This window comes from Protopterus annectens, chromosome 8.part0 (assembly GCF_019279795.1).
Source record: "Protopterus annectens isolate FY-2018-M chromosome 8.part0, PAN1.0, whole genome shotgun sequence".
NCBI lineage: Eukaryota > Metazoa > Chordata > Ceratodontiformes > Protopteridae > Protopterus > Protopterus annectens.
The window spans coordinates 1,561,686,975-1,561,705,900 of NC_056741.1; the positions used below are offsets into that span (position 1 = coordinate 1,561,686,975).

The 18,926-nt window shown below is 38.1% G+C and overlaps 1 protein-coding gene across 1 annotated transcript in view; it reads left to right on the forward strand.

The window, feature by feature from the left end:
- LOC122809546 (neurogenic locus notch homolog protein 1-like) overlaps positions 1-16,858 on the forward strand; it is a 2,715,638-nt gene extending 2,698,780 nt beyond the window's left edge. Inside the window, exon 22 of the mRNA XM_044081127.1 lies at positions 16,360-16,858. Within this exon, the coding sequence (XP_043937062.1) occupies positions 16,360-16,653 (294 nt within the window). The 3' untranslated portion in view covers positions 16,654-16,858. The remainder of the gene's footprint in view (positions 1-16,359) is intronic.
- The last annotated feature ends 2,068 nt before the right edge of the window (positions 16,859-18,926 follow it).

The window sequence follows — 18,926 nt, forward strand, 5'->3', positions numbered from 1 at the left end:
CAGAGCATTTGTACTGACAAAGTCCAGGAACCTCTGTTTGAGCATGTCAGTGCTCATGTATGTCAACCAGCTGTTGGAAGGGTAGTTGAAATCTCCCATGACTAAGGTGTTGGGCTGTATGGAGAGTGATTTCAGTAAGTCCAGGTAGGCGGTATGCTTTTCTTGGTTCATGGTGGAGGACCTATAGTTATTAATGATGTGATAAGGAATTTTGCCTCTAGTTAATTGGAGATGGAGTAGTTTGAGAGAGTCATACTGTTTGACCAGTCTTGAGGTGTACTTGGCTTTAATGAAGATGGATACATGTCCACCTTTGGTTCATTCATGCTCATTTTGAGGTCTGAACATGTGGAAGACATTGTAGCCTTAAATGGTTGGGGTGCTCTCCATGGCCTTGAACCATGTCTCAGTGACTGCACAGACATCAGCTTCTTCCAAGGTGAGGAGTGCAGTTTCATGTATAAACTGCTAGCATTAAGTACAGAACCCTGAGTTTGTCTTGACTGGATTGTGTTACATCGGAAATTATGTTGTTTTGACAGTGCCTAAAAAAATAAGGGCACTATGGGGGAGACAAGCACCTTTACCAGTATGCAAAAGACTAGAGGAGACAGGTGCAGACCATCTCTGGCAATGCAGTGTGGCCTGTCGACCATGTCTTCCCAAGCTGACAGATACTCGCTCCCTCTGGACTGACACCACAAGCTAAGCCAATTGTTGAAGTCGATCACTTTTTGTTTATATTGTGGCATCATCCTGGGTGAAGGCAGAATGCTGCCTAGGGCTAGGGTCATACCTGGCTGGGACATAAAATCTGAGAGTTCAGTCATTTATATCTTCATATAGTCCAGAGAGGCATGCCTCAAGTCATTCACCCCAACATGGACATAGACTATGACAGAGTCATAATGGTACTTGTTGTTGAGTGACTTGAGTGCATGTGTGATTTGATGGATCCTGGCACCTGACAGGCAGCTGACCATGACCTTCTCCTTGTCCAGCCTAGTAAGCGGGACATCTGTGTGTCTCACTATGGAGTCGCCTGTGACCAAGACATTAGGTTTTGAGGTGTTTTGCCTTAGGGGTTTATTTGCTGAGACACTGGTGTATGTGTTATCATATGTAGTGGTTTATATTTGTATAGCAGTATGTGCAAGTGACCTCATTTTATGTGAGGGGTGAAGTGCATGTGCTGACAGCCTGTTTGATGTCTGGTTTGTTGTTATGTGACAAAACTGATTCGAATTTCATAGTGCAATTACATCTCTTGCATAGGTTATTTGTTTGTTTTAGGAGTAAGTCATTATCAATACACATGAGGCTATTACTACATTGCCTCAGGATGCCCATGACAATCAGACTGGCCAGTGAAATGATGGGAAACTGCCCGTCCATTATAACAGATTTTTTTACTGTATATACTACTATGAACCTATTAGGGAAGGGTGTGGGCTACTTTGACCAGTTTTTGTGCTAGGACTAACAAAAGTGCTTACTTTAGTGAAGACTAGGGATAAGTGTGGCAACGTTGCTCAGTGGTGTGCCCGTAGTGCAGTAGGGAAGCTTGGGAGGGTTCCACTGACAGATGTCTAGGGCAAAATAGAGTTTCAAGGTGTTTGCATCTATACTGGCTATTGCTAACCCCTGTTGTACAGTGCACCGCAACACCCAAACACGAGGCTTAAATACAGGTGAAATTAAAACACTTTTAAGCTAATCTAGCAATAGGAAAGCACACAATGAACCTTCCTCCAGCAATCTCCAGCTCAGAAAAGGCTGGCCCACACTCTTCTGCCACAAGGGTGCAGGGGAGCCCTTCTTAATATAAGATGGCTGGTTTATTGCTCAAGTGTATCAATAACAGGCTTGATTCAGCAGGTCTGAATCTAGTCTGTGTTATCTAGGTATCAGACAAGTAAGTACAGAGAAGTGTAAAAAATAGCTAATGCCCTTTTGTGCGTTTCCCAGCTCAGACAGACCAGGTAAACACCTACTGCCACGGGATGAACAATCCCAGTCCTTACAATGCAAAAGCACAGTAAAGGAGTGTCCGAAGTGAAATGCTACCACAAACTTACACAATATGAAATGTCACCACAAACAAACAAAGATATAGATATAGCAGTGTACTTTAAACAACTTATTAAAGTGTGATTATTCAATAAAAGTGCTTCACTTTGATTAAATAAGCCAAGAGGCACTCAATTGTACATAATTTATAAAGGCACTAAAAAACAAGATAAGCTGATTAATAAGCCCTCCAGCCAATAAAACTACATGCAGAAATCTCATGCGTTTCCCCTAACTTAAACAGACCAGGCTACCTCCCAGTGCATGGAAAATCCACTGACCTCTTTTGATGTAAAGGCAATTGTTTCCTAGAGCATACAAATGCACTAATTTATTCAACAGTTACAGTAGCTAGATAATCAGTCAGATCACATTGAACAGACAATGGGAGACAAAATCCACTTCTTCAATATAAGCACAAGGAGAGGTGAATAAATATTTCAGGATATCAACAGCAGTGTAAAAAGGGAGTAGCTTATTTTACTCAATTTTCAGTAGGGTGGGCAGCTTAAAATCACCAGGTTTAAAAAGAAGATCAACAAAGAGAAGAGTGGGTGGGAAACGCAGCAGTGCTTTAGTTTGTTTAGGCTTCAAATCTTTTCAAAGACAAAGGCTCAGCATTTCACTGTGTATTTAAGTATCACTCAAGGTACAATTTAACCAATGGGAAAAAAAAACGTGAAATGTCCAGCCTAGTTTTAAGTGTCTATCCCTCACATAGAACAAAAACACCAGGCCAAGAAAATTTCTTAAAACAGAAAACAAAATGGAGCAGGTATCAGAAAGTAGCTCTATCAGTCACACATAAAAAATATATACATATATAGGTTTCCTCACCCAGCAGGGAATCCCCAGTAGTGCTTAGTTTACACAGGCTTCTTGTCAGACAAAGAAATTAATATTATAGAAAAAAACATACATGGGAATGCTCAGAAGGAAACGTAAGGTTTAGGGGAAGGCAGGAATTCATACATTTATGTAATGTTGGACTGATGATAGTGACAAAGAAGGAAAAGATATGTGATGTAAAATGTAGGTAAATGGAAAAAATGTTTATATTGTTTTTTTCTTTTCTGTTAATGTTTTTCTGTTAACTGGAATGCCCACAGAGTTACCTTACTAAAAGGATACAAAGCCTAAACAACATGGCCTACATGGACCAACTCAAAGCCTGTCACTATGCTCTGTATCCTGCAGACTGTTAAGAGATGACCTGTGTCTGGCATACGAGGTATCCACTGATCCATTACTGATGGATTTAATGCACCTCATCAAGTCAAATGGCATCAGAAATACTCAGTCTAAACAGGGACAGGTATATTTCGCAAAGGATACCACTGCTGAGGAGTAGACTCCCCATGCACATAAAGCAGAGTTCATCCCTACACATCTTCAAGAGCAACTTAGATATATGGATGGGAAACAGAACATTTACCCCAGGACTACTAGTGGACAAAGGCAGCTCCTACATGCTTTATCCCCCATGCATGAGTCTGCTCAAATTATTTATGGTATGATCCCAGTTATTCTCATTAGGGGTAATATATAATTATGGACCATGGAATGGGTAAGGCCAGTCTCTAACCAAATGGGATAGATTATTTTGAGCACAAAAGGGGAAACTGGCTAGACTTAAAATGGACTGCAAGGGCATCTAGCATAGTAATAACCTATGTATGTTTGCTTAAGTGAAAATTAAATAAAGGTGTTTATAAGAAGAGTTGTTTAAAGCATCTTAGCCCAGATAACATAAAAGTTGTCCAGTTTTATCTTACCTCCTTGTATATAATACAAAATTATTTTGCACATATAAAATGTTAGTTCCATCATAAACTACTTTTCCTCTTCTCTTAATGAAAGTTTCAAATATTCATTCTTGTTATAATCTCATTTGTAACTCAAGTTTCATAAGCCTGTGTACTTGCTTAAACTCATTTATACTTGGGTCATGACTGAAATTCTTATCTTGAAACAGTGCCTGAGTTGGGTGAATTTGCAAATGTTAAACTGAGACATGCTAGCTTTTTTCTGTATATTTTATAAGTTCCTAATTTGTATTTGACTTAATGCACATTAGTTATTTAGCCAAGGAGCCAACAACTACTAAACTCTCATAAAAAGTCCTTTAATTGTAATCGTTAGGAATTTGTATTAAAATGCATACACTTGAAATTCCATTCAAAGTTTATGACACATGACATTTCTGCTTCCCATTTAGTAGAACCTATTTCAATTCACTCAGGTTTAGTACTATGTACACTTTTCAGTATTAAGCCCCATTTGCACCAGTAAATGACTAACTCAATGTCTTGATTCATTCTTATTGCACAAATGAAATTCAAGTGCTGTAATCATTGCAGGGTTGCAATTGATAAGGAAACAATGAACACTATCATGTCTTCTTGTCTCTTACTGCATATAGAAAGCATGAGCACAGTGGTGCAGTGATTAGCATTGCTAACTTGCATTGTCTGATTGTGGCCTTCTGGTTGAAATTCAGAGGACTTTTAACTGCAATCCCTGGAACAGGGAAATCAAGAATGCATATATGCATAGCTCTTAACTGTCCGTGATTTTTTTTTTCAATTTTAATCACTCCTAAAAACTGGTGAATTTTGGAGAAAAGGTGGTAAGTTACACTCAGTAAAGAATGACAATAATTACAGTTATAGACTTTCAATTTTAAAAATGTATATTAATCCACATTCTCTTATTCTGTCAATATCTCATGGTAGTAGCACTAATATTTTAAAAGTGTCCCTGATAGTTCATGATTTTGTTGAGATTTATCCTTGATACATTGACAGCAATGTATGAAAGAGTATATACTGAAGTCCAGGGTTGATGTATTTCAGATCAGTGCAGTGATCACTGAGTTAGTACATGTATTAATGCAACAGGTGTGGGGTGCAGTGAGAGAGTACCCTTGTAAAAACTCTTACAAGTTATGAGAGCAAGTTCAACAATTCACTGTTTACTGAACTGCAGTATACTTTTTTTTCAAAAAAATAAGATCCCCAGTATCTAAACTTGTGATAAGGAATTACTTTGTTTTTATTTTGTTTTTTGTTTTTTTGCATTGCCTTCTAATTGAAGAGTGCATGTCCTTCATAAAAATATATATTTAGCACCTTTGTCATACAATTGAAAAGCAGTCATGTATATTAATAATACAGTATAAAATGGTGTTATAAATGTTTTAGCTAGTATTTAATATTGCACTGTAATAAATCAGTTTAAGTTTGAATCATTATTGTGTTATATGTGTCAAACTTCAGTCATGTGATTCTAATATATTATAATTGTATAGTGGTTGAACTGTTAAACTGCATTCCAAAGAAGTCTGAATGAAGAAAGCAATGAATGAATTTTTATAAAGATGTTATCCTTCTGAATTCATTTATTGATTTGGTGTTTATGAAGTTTAAGTACTTTCCATAACCTGCCTCAGAATCCATTTTGGTTTGGAAGCACATTTCCTCTGTATATGTGGGCTTTATCAGGGTCATCAGTTCTTCTTGTAAAACAGAGGCCAGAAAGTGAAATGCTGATTGTCTGAATTGCCTGTGTGTCTGCTTGTATGTGAGTTCACATGCACACTTACAACTGGTTTCTTACTTCATTCCTATTTAGAAGTGGGAAAGGCTTCATCAACCCAGTCACTCTCAATAGTATAAAATGAGAATCAGAAAATGGAGTGAATGTACCTTATAGTGGTATTTTAGAAAATCAAATGCATGTGCTTAAGATTGAATAGATATTGCTTTCTGCTGAGATAGCACTGTGTACCACACAGTTGAGAAGGAAACTGGTACGCTGAAAAATGACAAAATAATGAGACTGCCCCTCTTCTACCTTGTGTGGCTACAAACAGCACTCCAAATACAAACTGTTTTTTCCATTAGTAAAATCCAAAAGCAGTTTTTGAGGGCAAATGTACCAATAACGTAAGCACAAATACAAAAATTCTAAAAAATATGTCTAGTACCACCACAGCTCTTCAATTTATAGTCTTTTATTCATCAGACAGATTAAAACAGTTAGCGCTTTCGGGTTACTTCCAAACCCTTCTTCAGACATATTCAATAACATTGCTTAACAGTTTAAATAGCAAAAAAGGCGACAAAAATATATTCACAATTCTTTAACCAAATCATGTTTCACCACTAGATGGTGGTATCTGCTTATTTATTATTCCAATGGCTTAATTTTATTGCATATATACATAAATTAAAAAACATGATATGAAAGATATTGTATCTAATAAAATATAATATAAAAAATGTTTTTATATATTAATTCAATTAAATTTTAAAACATATATATTTCAGAACCAATTTCATGTAATCTGAAAAAAATATTATTGTTAGATATGCTTAAAAAATACATTTAAACAATGCTATTAAAAACAATAATCACAATACAGTATATAATCACAAATATATATATATATATATATATATATATATATATATAATATAATATAATAAAAAGGGGATTTCTCATTCACTTTAATATATATAGAGTGATTATTTCATAATTATATCTATTCAGTGTTTCAGAGGTCTGTCCTTTAAAAAGGGTTTAATAGAGACTCTTTCATTTAAGCCCTTGCCTCTATCTGATTGAATCCTGATTATCCATTTTGTTTCCTGTTGCTCTGCATAATTCTTTATATTCCCAAGTCTTTTACTTTTATTGACCAACTCTATTACCATGAACTTAAATTTATGACTTAAGTCATGGTCTAATATGTGTCTAGCTAAAGAATTGGTCTCATCTTCCCTATTGATGGCATAGATGTGTTCTTTTACCCTTTCTCTTAAAGTTTGATTAGTCTTGCCTATGTAGTAACTAGTACATTCGACACAACTAGCTAAATATATTAAATTCCTGGATTTACAATCCGCATAGTGCCTAAAGGTATATATCCTACCATTATCTGGATGTATACAGTTATTCGAACCTAGCATGTATGAACATTGGTTACAGTTTCTGCAAGGAAAAGTTCCTTGTCTATCTGATGTCATTTTATTTCCTTTGGTCTCTTTATAGCATAATAGCCTTTTTAGAGATTTGCTATTACTGTAGCCATATCTTGGTCGTTGGCCCACGATGGTACATATTTCTTCATTAGTAGTTAAAATAGCCCAATTTTTATTAATAACCTTATTCACATCTATGTTGTTATTAGAATATGGTATATTCAATCTTATTTGTGTATCTGTCTCTTGCCTATCTTTCTGAATTGATATTGTGGTATGCATATTTTTATTTCCATAGTATGGTCTTCCTTTCCCTCTCCTGTCTATCATTCTTGAATCCTTCAATATCTCTGTTTCTTGCATGGAATATCCCCTTGTAACAAATTCATTACTCAATTGTTGTAGAGTCTGTTCACATGTAACATCATCACTAGTCAAGTTACATATCCTCATTCCTTGATTTTTGACTATGTTCTGATGTACGTGTCTGGGGTGGATAATCAGGATGCAATCGGATAGAGGCAAAGGCTTAAATGAAAGAGTCTCTATGAAACCCTTTTTAAAGGACAGACCTCTGAAACACTGAATAGATATAATTATGAAATAATCACTCTATATATGTTAAAGTGAATGAGAAATCCCCATTTTTATTATATTATATATATATTTGTGATTATATTCTGTATTGTGATTATTGTTTTTAATAGCACTGTTTAAATGTATTTTTAAGCATATCTAATAATAATATTTATATTCAGATTACATGAAATTGGTTCTGAAATGTATATAATTTTTAAAATTTAATTGAATTAATATATAAAAAATGTTCATATTATATTTTATTAGATACAATATCTTTCATATCATGTTTTTTTAATTTATGTATATATGCAATAAAATTAAGCCACTGGAATAATAAATAAGCAGATACCACTATCTAGTGGTAAAACATGATATGGTTAAAGAAATGTGAATAGATTTCTGGCGCCTTTTTTGCTATTTAAACTGTTAAGCAATGTTATTAGATATGTCTGAAGAAGGGTTTGGAAGTAACCCAAAAGCGCTAACTGTTTTAATCTCTCTGATGAATAAAAGACTATAAATTGAAGAGCCGTGGTGGTACCAGACGTATTTTTTAGAATTTTTGTTTTTTCCATTAGCCCAAGCAAATGTAGTTTACTTTGCAGAAACCAGATATGTACACCTTATCAGGATTATGCAGTTATCCACCACTGATAAGGGGAGAGGGATGGACTTGGATCACTGTGGGCAGCAAATCACTGCTAAAATGAAAAGTCTTTTTACCCCATTTGTATCTGGTTTCAAAGTACTTTGACTTACATTGCTAAAAAAGTAATGCTATTCATGTTAGAGGGAGTTAGGTCTTGGAGAGTATTTCCTTGGGTGTGTTAAACCTTTTTGTTTTTTCAACTTCTTTCCCCCAACTGCACTTCAGAAGGCAATGCAGCAGTCTCTGTGTATTTAGGTTCACAAGTCATTTTTAGTCAAATGACCCTGTAGGGCCTTTTTAAGCCTAATCATGCTTCCCAAATGTATCTGGTAGGTTCTGATACCCGTCATTTTATTGGGATATAGCTTGGGTATGGGTGATCGAGTATTTACCAGCCTCCTCTTTCTAATAGTGCATAGGTGGTAGACCCGGGGTAAATTTATGATGATACTCCTATGGTTAGCTTAAAGCAATGTGCTGTATTGCTAAATAATTCTAATTTCCAGAACATTACTTTAGACTGCAAATAAAAATCCTTATAAGACAGGAGCCCTGGAAAGCCTTTTAAGTTGGGTAATGTTGAGTATACTGCTCCTTTGGGCATCACTGAGAGTATTCAGTTATTGTAGAAAAACAGTTATGAACTCACCATAATGTTCCATCCATGTTGTTCATTTTCATGCTTCCTCAACTGATGGGTTTGGATCTGAGACTCTGATCAGACTCGGCCACTTCTACCAGATTTATTAATAAGACATTCAACAGTAAGCACTTTTGTCTCTAAATATAAGACTTCATCAGACTGTTTAGAGACAAAAGAGCTTACTGTTGAATGTCTTATTAATAAATTTGAGGTTGTGTTTTCCTTCCAGCTTTTTTATTTTGATTTTCAGTTTGTTAGTTAATTTTTTGTTTTATTGTGGCTTCTACCAGATTATTGGATCCAACAACTCTCGAGCACATCCCTTTATCCATAATGACCCGCCAACCTAACATACCTCAGATTGAGTTTGTTGCCCCTAGATATAAACAGAAAATCTTTTATAGAAGTTGGCAAAGATAGAAAGGAAAAAGGAAGCTGCAGCTCATTGAAGAATATGCATGTGAAACTTGGCCACAGGAACAAGGGTGATAGCTGCTGCCATGCATCCCATGGCTTGTAAGATTAATCGGGCTGGAAGAGAAGAACTTTGAATCACTTTCTTAACTTGGAACCTCAGTGTCTGTATTTGAGTAGAGGGAAGAGAGGCTATCTGACTGTGTCCAGATGAGCATCTATGAACTCCAGACTCTGGTAAGGTGTCAGCTGAGATTTGTTGTAATTGACAATGATTCCCAGATGAACACACAACTGGAGCAAGTACTCCCTTGCATATAGAAGTTGATGGCTGGTTGGGGCAGTTAGGAGTCTGTTGTCTAGATGTGCATACACTCAGAATCTCAGTAGTCTCAAGTGAGCTGCTACTACTGCCATGCATTTGGTGAACACCCTGTGGACTGTGGAGAGACCAAAGGGCAGCACTCTGAACTGGTAACTGGTTCCCAGCCAGAACAGTAAGTATCTTCTGGAGCACCTATTCATATTGATGTGATAGTATGCATCCTGAAGATCTGTCAAGCACATCCAATCGTCCTTTTGCAGCACAGGCAAAATGGACTGAACTGTGACCATCCGAAACTCTTAATACTGTACAAACTGTTTCACTTTCGTGAGATCTAGAATTGGTCTCAAGTCCCCTGCCTTTTTTAGCACTAAGAAGAATTCTGAATAAGTTCCAGATCCTCTCTGATCTGGGGGGACTCCTGGATGACTCTCTTTTCTAGCAACTTTTTTATTTCTAGTGACACTGCTTCCTTCTGACTGGGTGGAACACTTAAACTGCTGGCTCCTGCAACCCCACCAGCACTCCACCTGAGGAGGGAGTCAGACACAACCTATCCAATGCCAGAGCCCCAAGGGAAGGAGACTTCTCCAAAAGCTTCAGAGTAGACTGCAACTCCCTCGACCTGGCACTGGTGACTCAGCTCAGAGAGTCTTATGGCTCTGAAAATCTGGTTACTGTTTGGTTCAGGAAAACCATCAGAGTTGAAGAATAGATCGTCTTCAGATCTAGTGAAGACACCCCCAGAGATCTTGGATCCGAGGGCTTTGAAACAGTGGGTTGGATCAGAGAAGAAGATACCAAGGGGGATGTGGACAAGGGATGGCTCACTGTTCAGGTGGGAGTCAGACCAGGTAAAATCCTCATCTGAATCTGCGCTCTGAAAATATTCTGCATCATCCTATCCACATCAGCTTCTGAAAGGCTTCTGGATGATCTAAGGGATGAAATGGTAGACAGATGTCTGAAGTGTCTTCATGGAGATCCCGCCAGGAAAGGAGAAGGGAGGCATGATGCAGCTTGATCCAATAGGAGTGGAGGAGTACAGATCCACGGAGATCTAGATTTCAAAATGGTCAGATCCGAGACAGATGGATCCAACCTCTTACGCACTTATGAAGATGAAGGAGTCAACATGGAAGAATGGTCAGGAGACTTCTTATGGGACTCCTTTTCCTTGGAAATTGACTCTGACTTATTCTTGTCAGACATTTTGGTAGGTGTTTGAGCCCCAGCAACTGAGGAAGTAGATGAGGAAGAAAGCCTCTTAAAACTAACTTGTTCTTCTGAATGGTTAAAGCTTGGGAATTAAAACCAGAGTAGATTGAACAATCCACTTCTAAATGAGCGGGGCCTAGGCAGTACATGCATTCCCAGTGGCTGTCTGAGTTGGGAAGCTTATGCCCACAGGTAATGCACTTTTTGAACCTATAGGCTTGTCAGCCATGATATGCCACAAGCAACAACAATACAGAAGCTAGAAGAAAAAAATACAAACACTAAGGATAGAACATTTTTTTGTTTTTTTTCTTTTTAGAAAGCAAGAAAGAAGAGGAACACTACCAACAATGGTAGAAAGAAATACTCAAACAAGTAATGAAACAGGAGAAGTACCAATGATGGTACTTTAAGAGGGTATCAAAAACAGTGGTTACAAAGGGAGCAGAAATCAGCTGAAATTAGTTCAAACGATTATGGGTGGGGCGTAGGAGTATAAGATGCTATAGAAGTTAAAAGTAAATGCTAACTCACGACAAACAGACTATAACAACTCTAATACACTCAAGATCAGTGCAATCCACATCTGAAATCATGTCAGCAAATGAGATCTGAGGTATGTTAGGTTGGCGAGGCATTGTGGATAAAGGGAGGAGTTTGAGAGTGCTTGGATTTGATGATCTGGTAGAAGCGGCCAAGTGAAATCAAGAAAGGAAAAAGGAAGCTGCAGCTCAAACAAGGCACATGTACAACTCTTAGGTCTTTCTAGAAGCAAAAGAAAGGGGGCAAGTGGGCACAAAGCTGAGGAAGAATGAAAATGGACAACACAGGTGGAATGTTATGGTTAGTACATAACTTTTATCTGATGTTGTCCTTTTTATTAATTCCTTAACTGATGAGGCAGAGTCCCAGGCTACTGTAACCTCGGGGGGGGGGGGGGGGGGGGGCTCATGAAAGGATATTCTGGAGTATTGCAGAGCCAAAGACTGTTCTGTTCCTGAAAATCAAATGAAATCTAATTTGTAATGAACAATAAAGGTGTGAGATTTAGTCCAAGTTGCAGCTGTACAAATGTCATCCAAGGAAACCCTTGATCAAAGGCTGAAGAAACTGCTATAGACCTCATGGAATGAGCTGTAGAAGGCTTGGGCAAGAAAAAACATTTTTACCATAAACAAAGGAAATACATTGTCAACTATTTGGCCAATGTAACTTTGGATACTGGTTTGCGCAAGTTGTTAGGAGAAAAGGAAACAAATATGTCAGCTTTCCTGAAGTTTTTGATTCTGTGATGATAAAAGCAAAGTTGCACATCCAAAAGGTGAAGTATAAACTCTCCCTTATTTGAAAAGTTAGGAAGGAAAAATGTTGGATTAATGACCTAGTTTATGTTGGACTCAGAAACTTCCTTAGGAAAGATAGATGGATTTGTTTGCAAGGACACCCTGTCTTTGTGCAAAACTAGGTAAGGAGGTTTAGAAGACAGAGCCTGGAGTTCAGATATTCACCTAGCTGATGTGATAACAACCAGAAAAATGGTTTTCCAAGTCAAAATGTTTAGTTCTGCTTTGGCTGAAGGTTCGAAGGAACTTGTGTCAAGGTCTGAAGCATGACAATCAAATCCCAGGCAGAAGCAAGATCCTTTAACGGGGTCTAAGTAAAAAGGCTCCCTTAAGAAAGGCTTTACATAGTTTAGAAGAAGCTAAGGTAGAGTTATTTTCACTCCGGTGGACATTTGAAATGACAGCCAATTGCACTTTAATAGTAGAAAAACTTGCACCTTCATTAAAAATTGAAACTAAAATATCAAAGATAGATGGCCTAGGTGTTGAAAAAGGATCCAGGTCCTTGCAAAAAATCTCTTCCATTTACTTTAATAAGCCTTCCTAGCAGAAGCTTTTTGAGAAGATAACAAGATATGACATACTGGGGAGGAGAGTTTGGACTGTCTAGCAATCAATGGAACTGGAGAAACCATGCAGTCAGCTTGAGACCTGTTAAGTCCGGATGAGTCTTACCTGTCAGGTGAGACAGGAGGTTTGGAGTGGGTGCCAGTATCTAGGGTGGATGTAGAAGGTGAGGCCAGAGGAAGGGGAACCAGATGCAATGAGACCAGAAGGGTGCAAATAGGATAACTGTGCTCTTCAACCGGAATGCTTTCTGTAGAAATTTGGGTATGAGAGGTAACGGCAGGTAAGCATAAAAAAGACTGGAGGGCCAGTCATGGGGGGATCAGGGCAAAGAACCTGCGGCATTTGTGGTTCAGTGGAGCGACAAACAGATTGCAGCATGGCTGGCCCCATCGACGCAAAATCCTCTCTGCCCCTATGACATTGAGATACCACTCATGAGGCATCAGAATGGACCTGCTTACTTTGTCTGTAATCACACTGGATTTTCCCTGGATGTGCATTGCTATGAGAAAGTGACCAAAAGAGATAGCATATTGCTACACTCTCATCGCTACTTGACAAAGTGGGTAAGATTTGGTTCCTTCCTATTTGTTGATGTACCAGACCACTGACATATTGTCCACCTGAATGGCAATAGTCCCAGATGGGAGAATGTCTTGAAAGGCCTGCAATGGTAAAAGGACTGCTCTCATCTCCAAAACATTGATATGCAGCTAGGCATCTTGGGGGGACCACATACCTTGGACTGTCCTTCACAAGTAATGCTTCTCCACCTCAACTGGGAGGCATCCATGATCATCATGGCCCTGCGCATAGGAGAACAGACTGCCTTTGCAGAGCTAGTTTGAATGAATCCACCAAAAAAGATATTTTTTGCATGCTTGAGTAATCCTGACTGGAGCAGTTAATGGGTGTTGATGAAGGCACCACTGGACAGAAAGGGTCCATTGAAGAATATGCATGTGAAACTTGGCCACAGGAACAAGGGCGATAGCTGCTGCCATGCATCCCATGGCTTGTAAGATTAATCGGGCTGGAAGAGAAGAACTTTGAATCACTTTCTTAACTTGGAACCTCAGTGTCTGTATTTGAGTAGAGGGAAGAGAGGCTATCTGACTGTGTCCAGATGAGCATCTATGAACTCCAGACTCTGGTAAGGTGTCAGCTGAGATTTGTTGTAATTGACAATGATTCCCAGATGAACACACAACTGGAGCAAGTACTCCCTTGCATATAGAAGTTGATGGCTGGTTGGGGCAGTTAGGAGTCTGTTGTCTAGATGTGCATACACTCAGAATCTCAGTAGTCTCAAGTGAGCTGCTACCACTGCCATGCATTTGGTGAACACCCTGTGGACTGTGGAGAGACCAAAGGGCAGCACTCTGAACTGGTAACTGGTTCCCAGCCAGAACAGTAAGTATCTTCTGGAGCACCTATTCATATTGATGTGATAGTATGCATCCTGAAGATCTGTCAAGCACATCCAATCGTCCTATTGCAGCACAGGCAAAATGGACTGAACTGCGACCATCCGAAACTCTTAATACTGTACAAACTGTTTCACTTTCATGAGATCTAGAATTGGTCTCAAGTCCCCTGCCTTTTTTAGCACTAAGAAGAATTCTGAATAAGTTCCAGATCCTCTCTGATCTGGGAGGACTCCTGGATGACTCTCTTTTCTAGCAGCTTTTTTATTTCTAGTGACACTGCTTCCTTCTGACTGGGTGGAACACTTGAACTGCTGGCTCCTGCAACCCCACCAGCACTCCACCAGAGGAGGGAGTCAGACACAACCTATCCAATGCCAGAGCCCCAAGGGAAGGAGACTTCTCCAAAAGCTTCAGAGTAGACTGCAACTCCCTCGACCTGGCACTGGTGACTCAGCTCAGAGAGTCTTATGGCTCTGAAAATCTGGTTACTGTTTGGTTCAGGAAAACCATCAGAGTTGAAGAATAGATTGTCTTCAGATCTAGTGAAGACACCCCCAGAGATCTTGGATCCGAGGGCTTTGAAACAGTGGGCTGGATCAGAGAAGAAGATACCAAGGGGGATGTGGACAAGGGATGGCTCACTGTTCAGGTGGGAGTCAGACCAAGTAAAGTCCTCATCTGAATCTGCGCTCTGAAAAGATTCCACATCATCCTATCCACATCAGCTTCTGAAAGGCTTCTGGATGATCTAAGGGATGAAATGGTAGACAGATGTCTGAAGTGTCTTCATGGAGATCCCGCCAGGAAAGGAGAAGGGAGGCATGATGCAGCTTGATCCAATATGAGTGGAGGAGTACAGATCCAAGGAGATCTAGATTTCAAAATGGTCAGATCCGAGACAGATGGATCCAACCTCTTACGCACTTGTGAAGATGAAGGAGTCAACATGGAAGAATGGTCAGAAGACTTCTTATGGGACTCCTTTTCCTTGGAAATTGACTCTGACTTATTCTTGTCAGACATTTTGGTAGGTGTTTGAGCCCCAGCAACTGAGGAAGTAGATGAGGAAGAAAGCCTCTTAAAACTAACTTGTTCTTCTGAATGGTTAAAGCTTGGGAATTAAAACCAGAGTAGATTGAACAATCCACTTCTAAATGAGCGGGGCCTAGGCAGTACATGCATTCCCAGTGGCTGTCTGAGTTGAGAAGCTTATGCCCACAGGTAATGCACTTTTTGAACCTATAGGCTTGTCAGCCATGATATGCCACAAGCAACAACAATACAGAAGCTAGAAGAAGAAAAAAATACAAACACTAAGGATAGAACATTTTTTTGTTTTTTTTTTTCTTTTTAGAAAGCAAGAAAGAAGAGGAACACTACCAACAATGGTAGAAAGAAATACTCAAACAAGTAATGAAACAGGAGAAGTACCAATGATGGTACTTTAAGAGGGTATCAAAAACAGTGGTTACAAAGGGAGCAGAAATCAGCTGAAATTAGTTCAAACGATTATGGGTGGGGCGTAGGAGTATAAGATGCTATAGAAGTTAAAAGTAAATGCTAACTCACGACAAACAGACTATAACAACTCTAATACACTCAAGATCAGTGCAATCCACATCTGAAATCATGTCAGCAAATGAGATCTGAGGTATGTTAGGTTGGCGAGGCATTGTGGATAAAGGGAGGAGTTTGAGAGTGCTTGGATTTGATGATCTGGTAGAAGCGGCCAAGTGAAATCCGAGTCTCAGATCTGAATCCATCAGTTGAATGAATGACATCAGATCCCTAATTTATTTTGTTACCTACATTTTTGCAAACTACTTCATGAAGCAAAAGGCAATCCCTTTCTACAATGTGTTGTATGCGCAAGCAACATAATAACATGCCACTATTGGTTAAAAATGGAAACAAATATTATAAAAAAAGGTCTTGCATTTGATTATTGAAAACCACATACAGTTTATTTTGTCTGTAAAAGGATATCATGCCAAACAGAAATGGAAGTTTAAAAATAGGCTAGCAAAATGTGTAAAACTAGACATTGTAAATTGCAGAACTTGTTGTTATAATTTTTACTGTTTTTGCTGTTATGCTTTGATGACTTTTCTGTTTTCTATCTCTGTCTAGGGTTCTTATTTATCAGCACTTGGATCCAGTGGTTTAGATTCCTGTCAGCTCTGTGAAATGGGAATGTTTTGCAGCAGAGTGGGTGCAACCGTTCCAGAAGGACCCTGTCTGCCTGGACACTACTGTTCTCAAGGCTCACATATCCCTAATCCTGTAGGTCATGGGGACTTCATAGTAAGGGATATCAGTGTGGGATCACAAACACAGTTCTTTGGGAAAACACCCTATATAAAAATATTTTTAATTAGCTTTTATTTAACCTTTAATCGTCTACTTCATCTTCTTTTAAATTAACCAGTCACATAAAAGTAAGATATTGATTGCATTTTCTTTTACAAATAACATGAATGTAAAATAATGGATGGATTGAGCAAGCAAAATCTGATAGGAATCCAGCAGTATAGTGAACTGTTCTAAAGACATATTCTACACCTGTGTTTTCACTATGGATACCTTGGAATACGTATTTCACTGAAGTTCAATAAAAATAATTATCCTGAGCTGTATTGTGGGAGTTTTACTTTCTAGATTTGTTGATTTTTACTTTAGTTAATTCTAAACTTTCACAGCATTCATTTAACAAGGCAGTGAAACTTCTAATCTGTATGTGTCTCCACTTGGTATTTTATATTGTGTAAACAGTATTGCAGATATGTCCTAAGAATGTTTTATATACCTTTGTTAAAATATATCCTAAAGAGGCAGATAATGTCGAATGTTAAATGGAGAGTCTTTCTTTAAATAATGGTGCATCATGTAATAAAATTAACTTTGCAAGTGGATTGCATTTAAAACTTTTAAAAAAGCTGACTGCGTCAGAGGAAAGACCAGCTCTTGGATTCCTTCTTTACTATCTACCTCATGATGTGCAAATAAATGAGTGTGTTTATGGCCTTTAATCTGTCATAATTGTCACAGATTAGTGAAGGATAGTTGTGCAGCAGGAATTTGATCTTCTGGGACTCCTGTTTATATAGTCAGAGCATACATGGGTCCATAACCCAGTGTACAGTATCAAGTTTTGCTGTTATACTTACGAACTGGGGGGTAACACAAGTGTGAGATATTCAGGTGTTTCAAAGATATAAGAATAATTATTTATTTTATTTTATATTTTTGAATGACTATTGAGGTCAGCAGATAGTAACATAAATAAAATTGATATCCTAAATGTAAAAAACTGGTCTAATCATGAGGTCAGGAATGACAAACAAGAAAAGACAGGTACATATCTTTCAACTGTTCCTAATTTTGAAACCTATATAAGGACAAGAGTAGCAAGAAAGCTTTTTTGACACTTTGAATTTTCATAATGTCAATGAAGTTTTATTAACCTAACAGAAAATGTACATAAATGTAATGAAAGGAAAATATTAATAAAATGGAATAAGCAGTGGGTACAAAAGTATAGATGTCATCAGGGGTTTATTGTGGTTAGAAAGAGCTGAACCCTTTAGAGGGGGTAGTGAATACATCTGAACTGTGATAAGGGTAATAACACGACAATGGAGGAAATAGTTACACAATTAAAGTGTCTTTTATTACCAATAATGAAGTATTGCTGCCAGAAAGGGGCAACAAAGATAATTTTGAAAATTAAGCTGCTCCAGCTTTAGTCACAAGGTTCCAGAATATTTGTGGCTATTAAAGATGCTCATTATTTGTAGTGACACTGACAACCCAGAAATGTCTGTTAACTATCTCACTAAATTAATTTCAGGGGAAGTCTCCAGAAACTACATGCAAGTAGTTACCATAATGTTCCAAACATACTAAGTTACAAAAAAAAGGAAAGTGCAGTTCTGTTTATATAGTTAGTGACACTCGAAAGCTACCAGCCACTGACAAACATAACCTGCTATAATTATTCTGTCTCTAAGTTATGACTTCATTTCACCATACTGCCTGCTCTCCTTTAATCCAGAGCATCCTCCACCTTGTCTTTCTTTGTACCATTTCTCATCTTCATTAACTGCTTACTCTGTCCCCTGTTTCTCCTACTGTACGTGCTAGCATTTCCTTTTTGCACCCTCCTCTGTACCACTTTCCTTCATTTGTTACTGCTTGTCGTTAGCCTGATTAAACTGATGACAGTATTTTACTGAATAGTTGCTTTATTTGAGTTGTTTTTTACTGAAGTGATTGTGAGCTAATTTATCACATTTGCACTGTTATAAAGCAATTTACTGATTAACTGCATTTCATTAGTCTTTAACTGTATTTCATTGCTATCTACTGCAATTCATTACTGTCTAACTCCATTTTACTGCATTTCATTACTGTGTAACCTATTTTTTTCATACTGTCAGTTCTGTTTTTGTCTGTAAGTGATTAATCTCTGCTTTTTGTGAGTTTTATGGTGCTCTTAGCCCTTAAATTGAGTAACACAGTCTGAATACAGGTTTGCTGCATCCAGAGCTGTTTGTTTTTGCCTTCTGTGTTTCTGGCAGCCATCTTGTGTTTGCCTTCTGTGTTTCTGGCAACCATCTTGTATTGGTAGGGCCTATCTTTTCTGTTAGTGAGAGTAGAGGGCTGCCTGGACCTTGTCAGCCACAGGCTGATTGGTA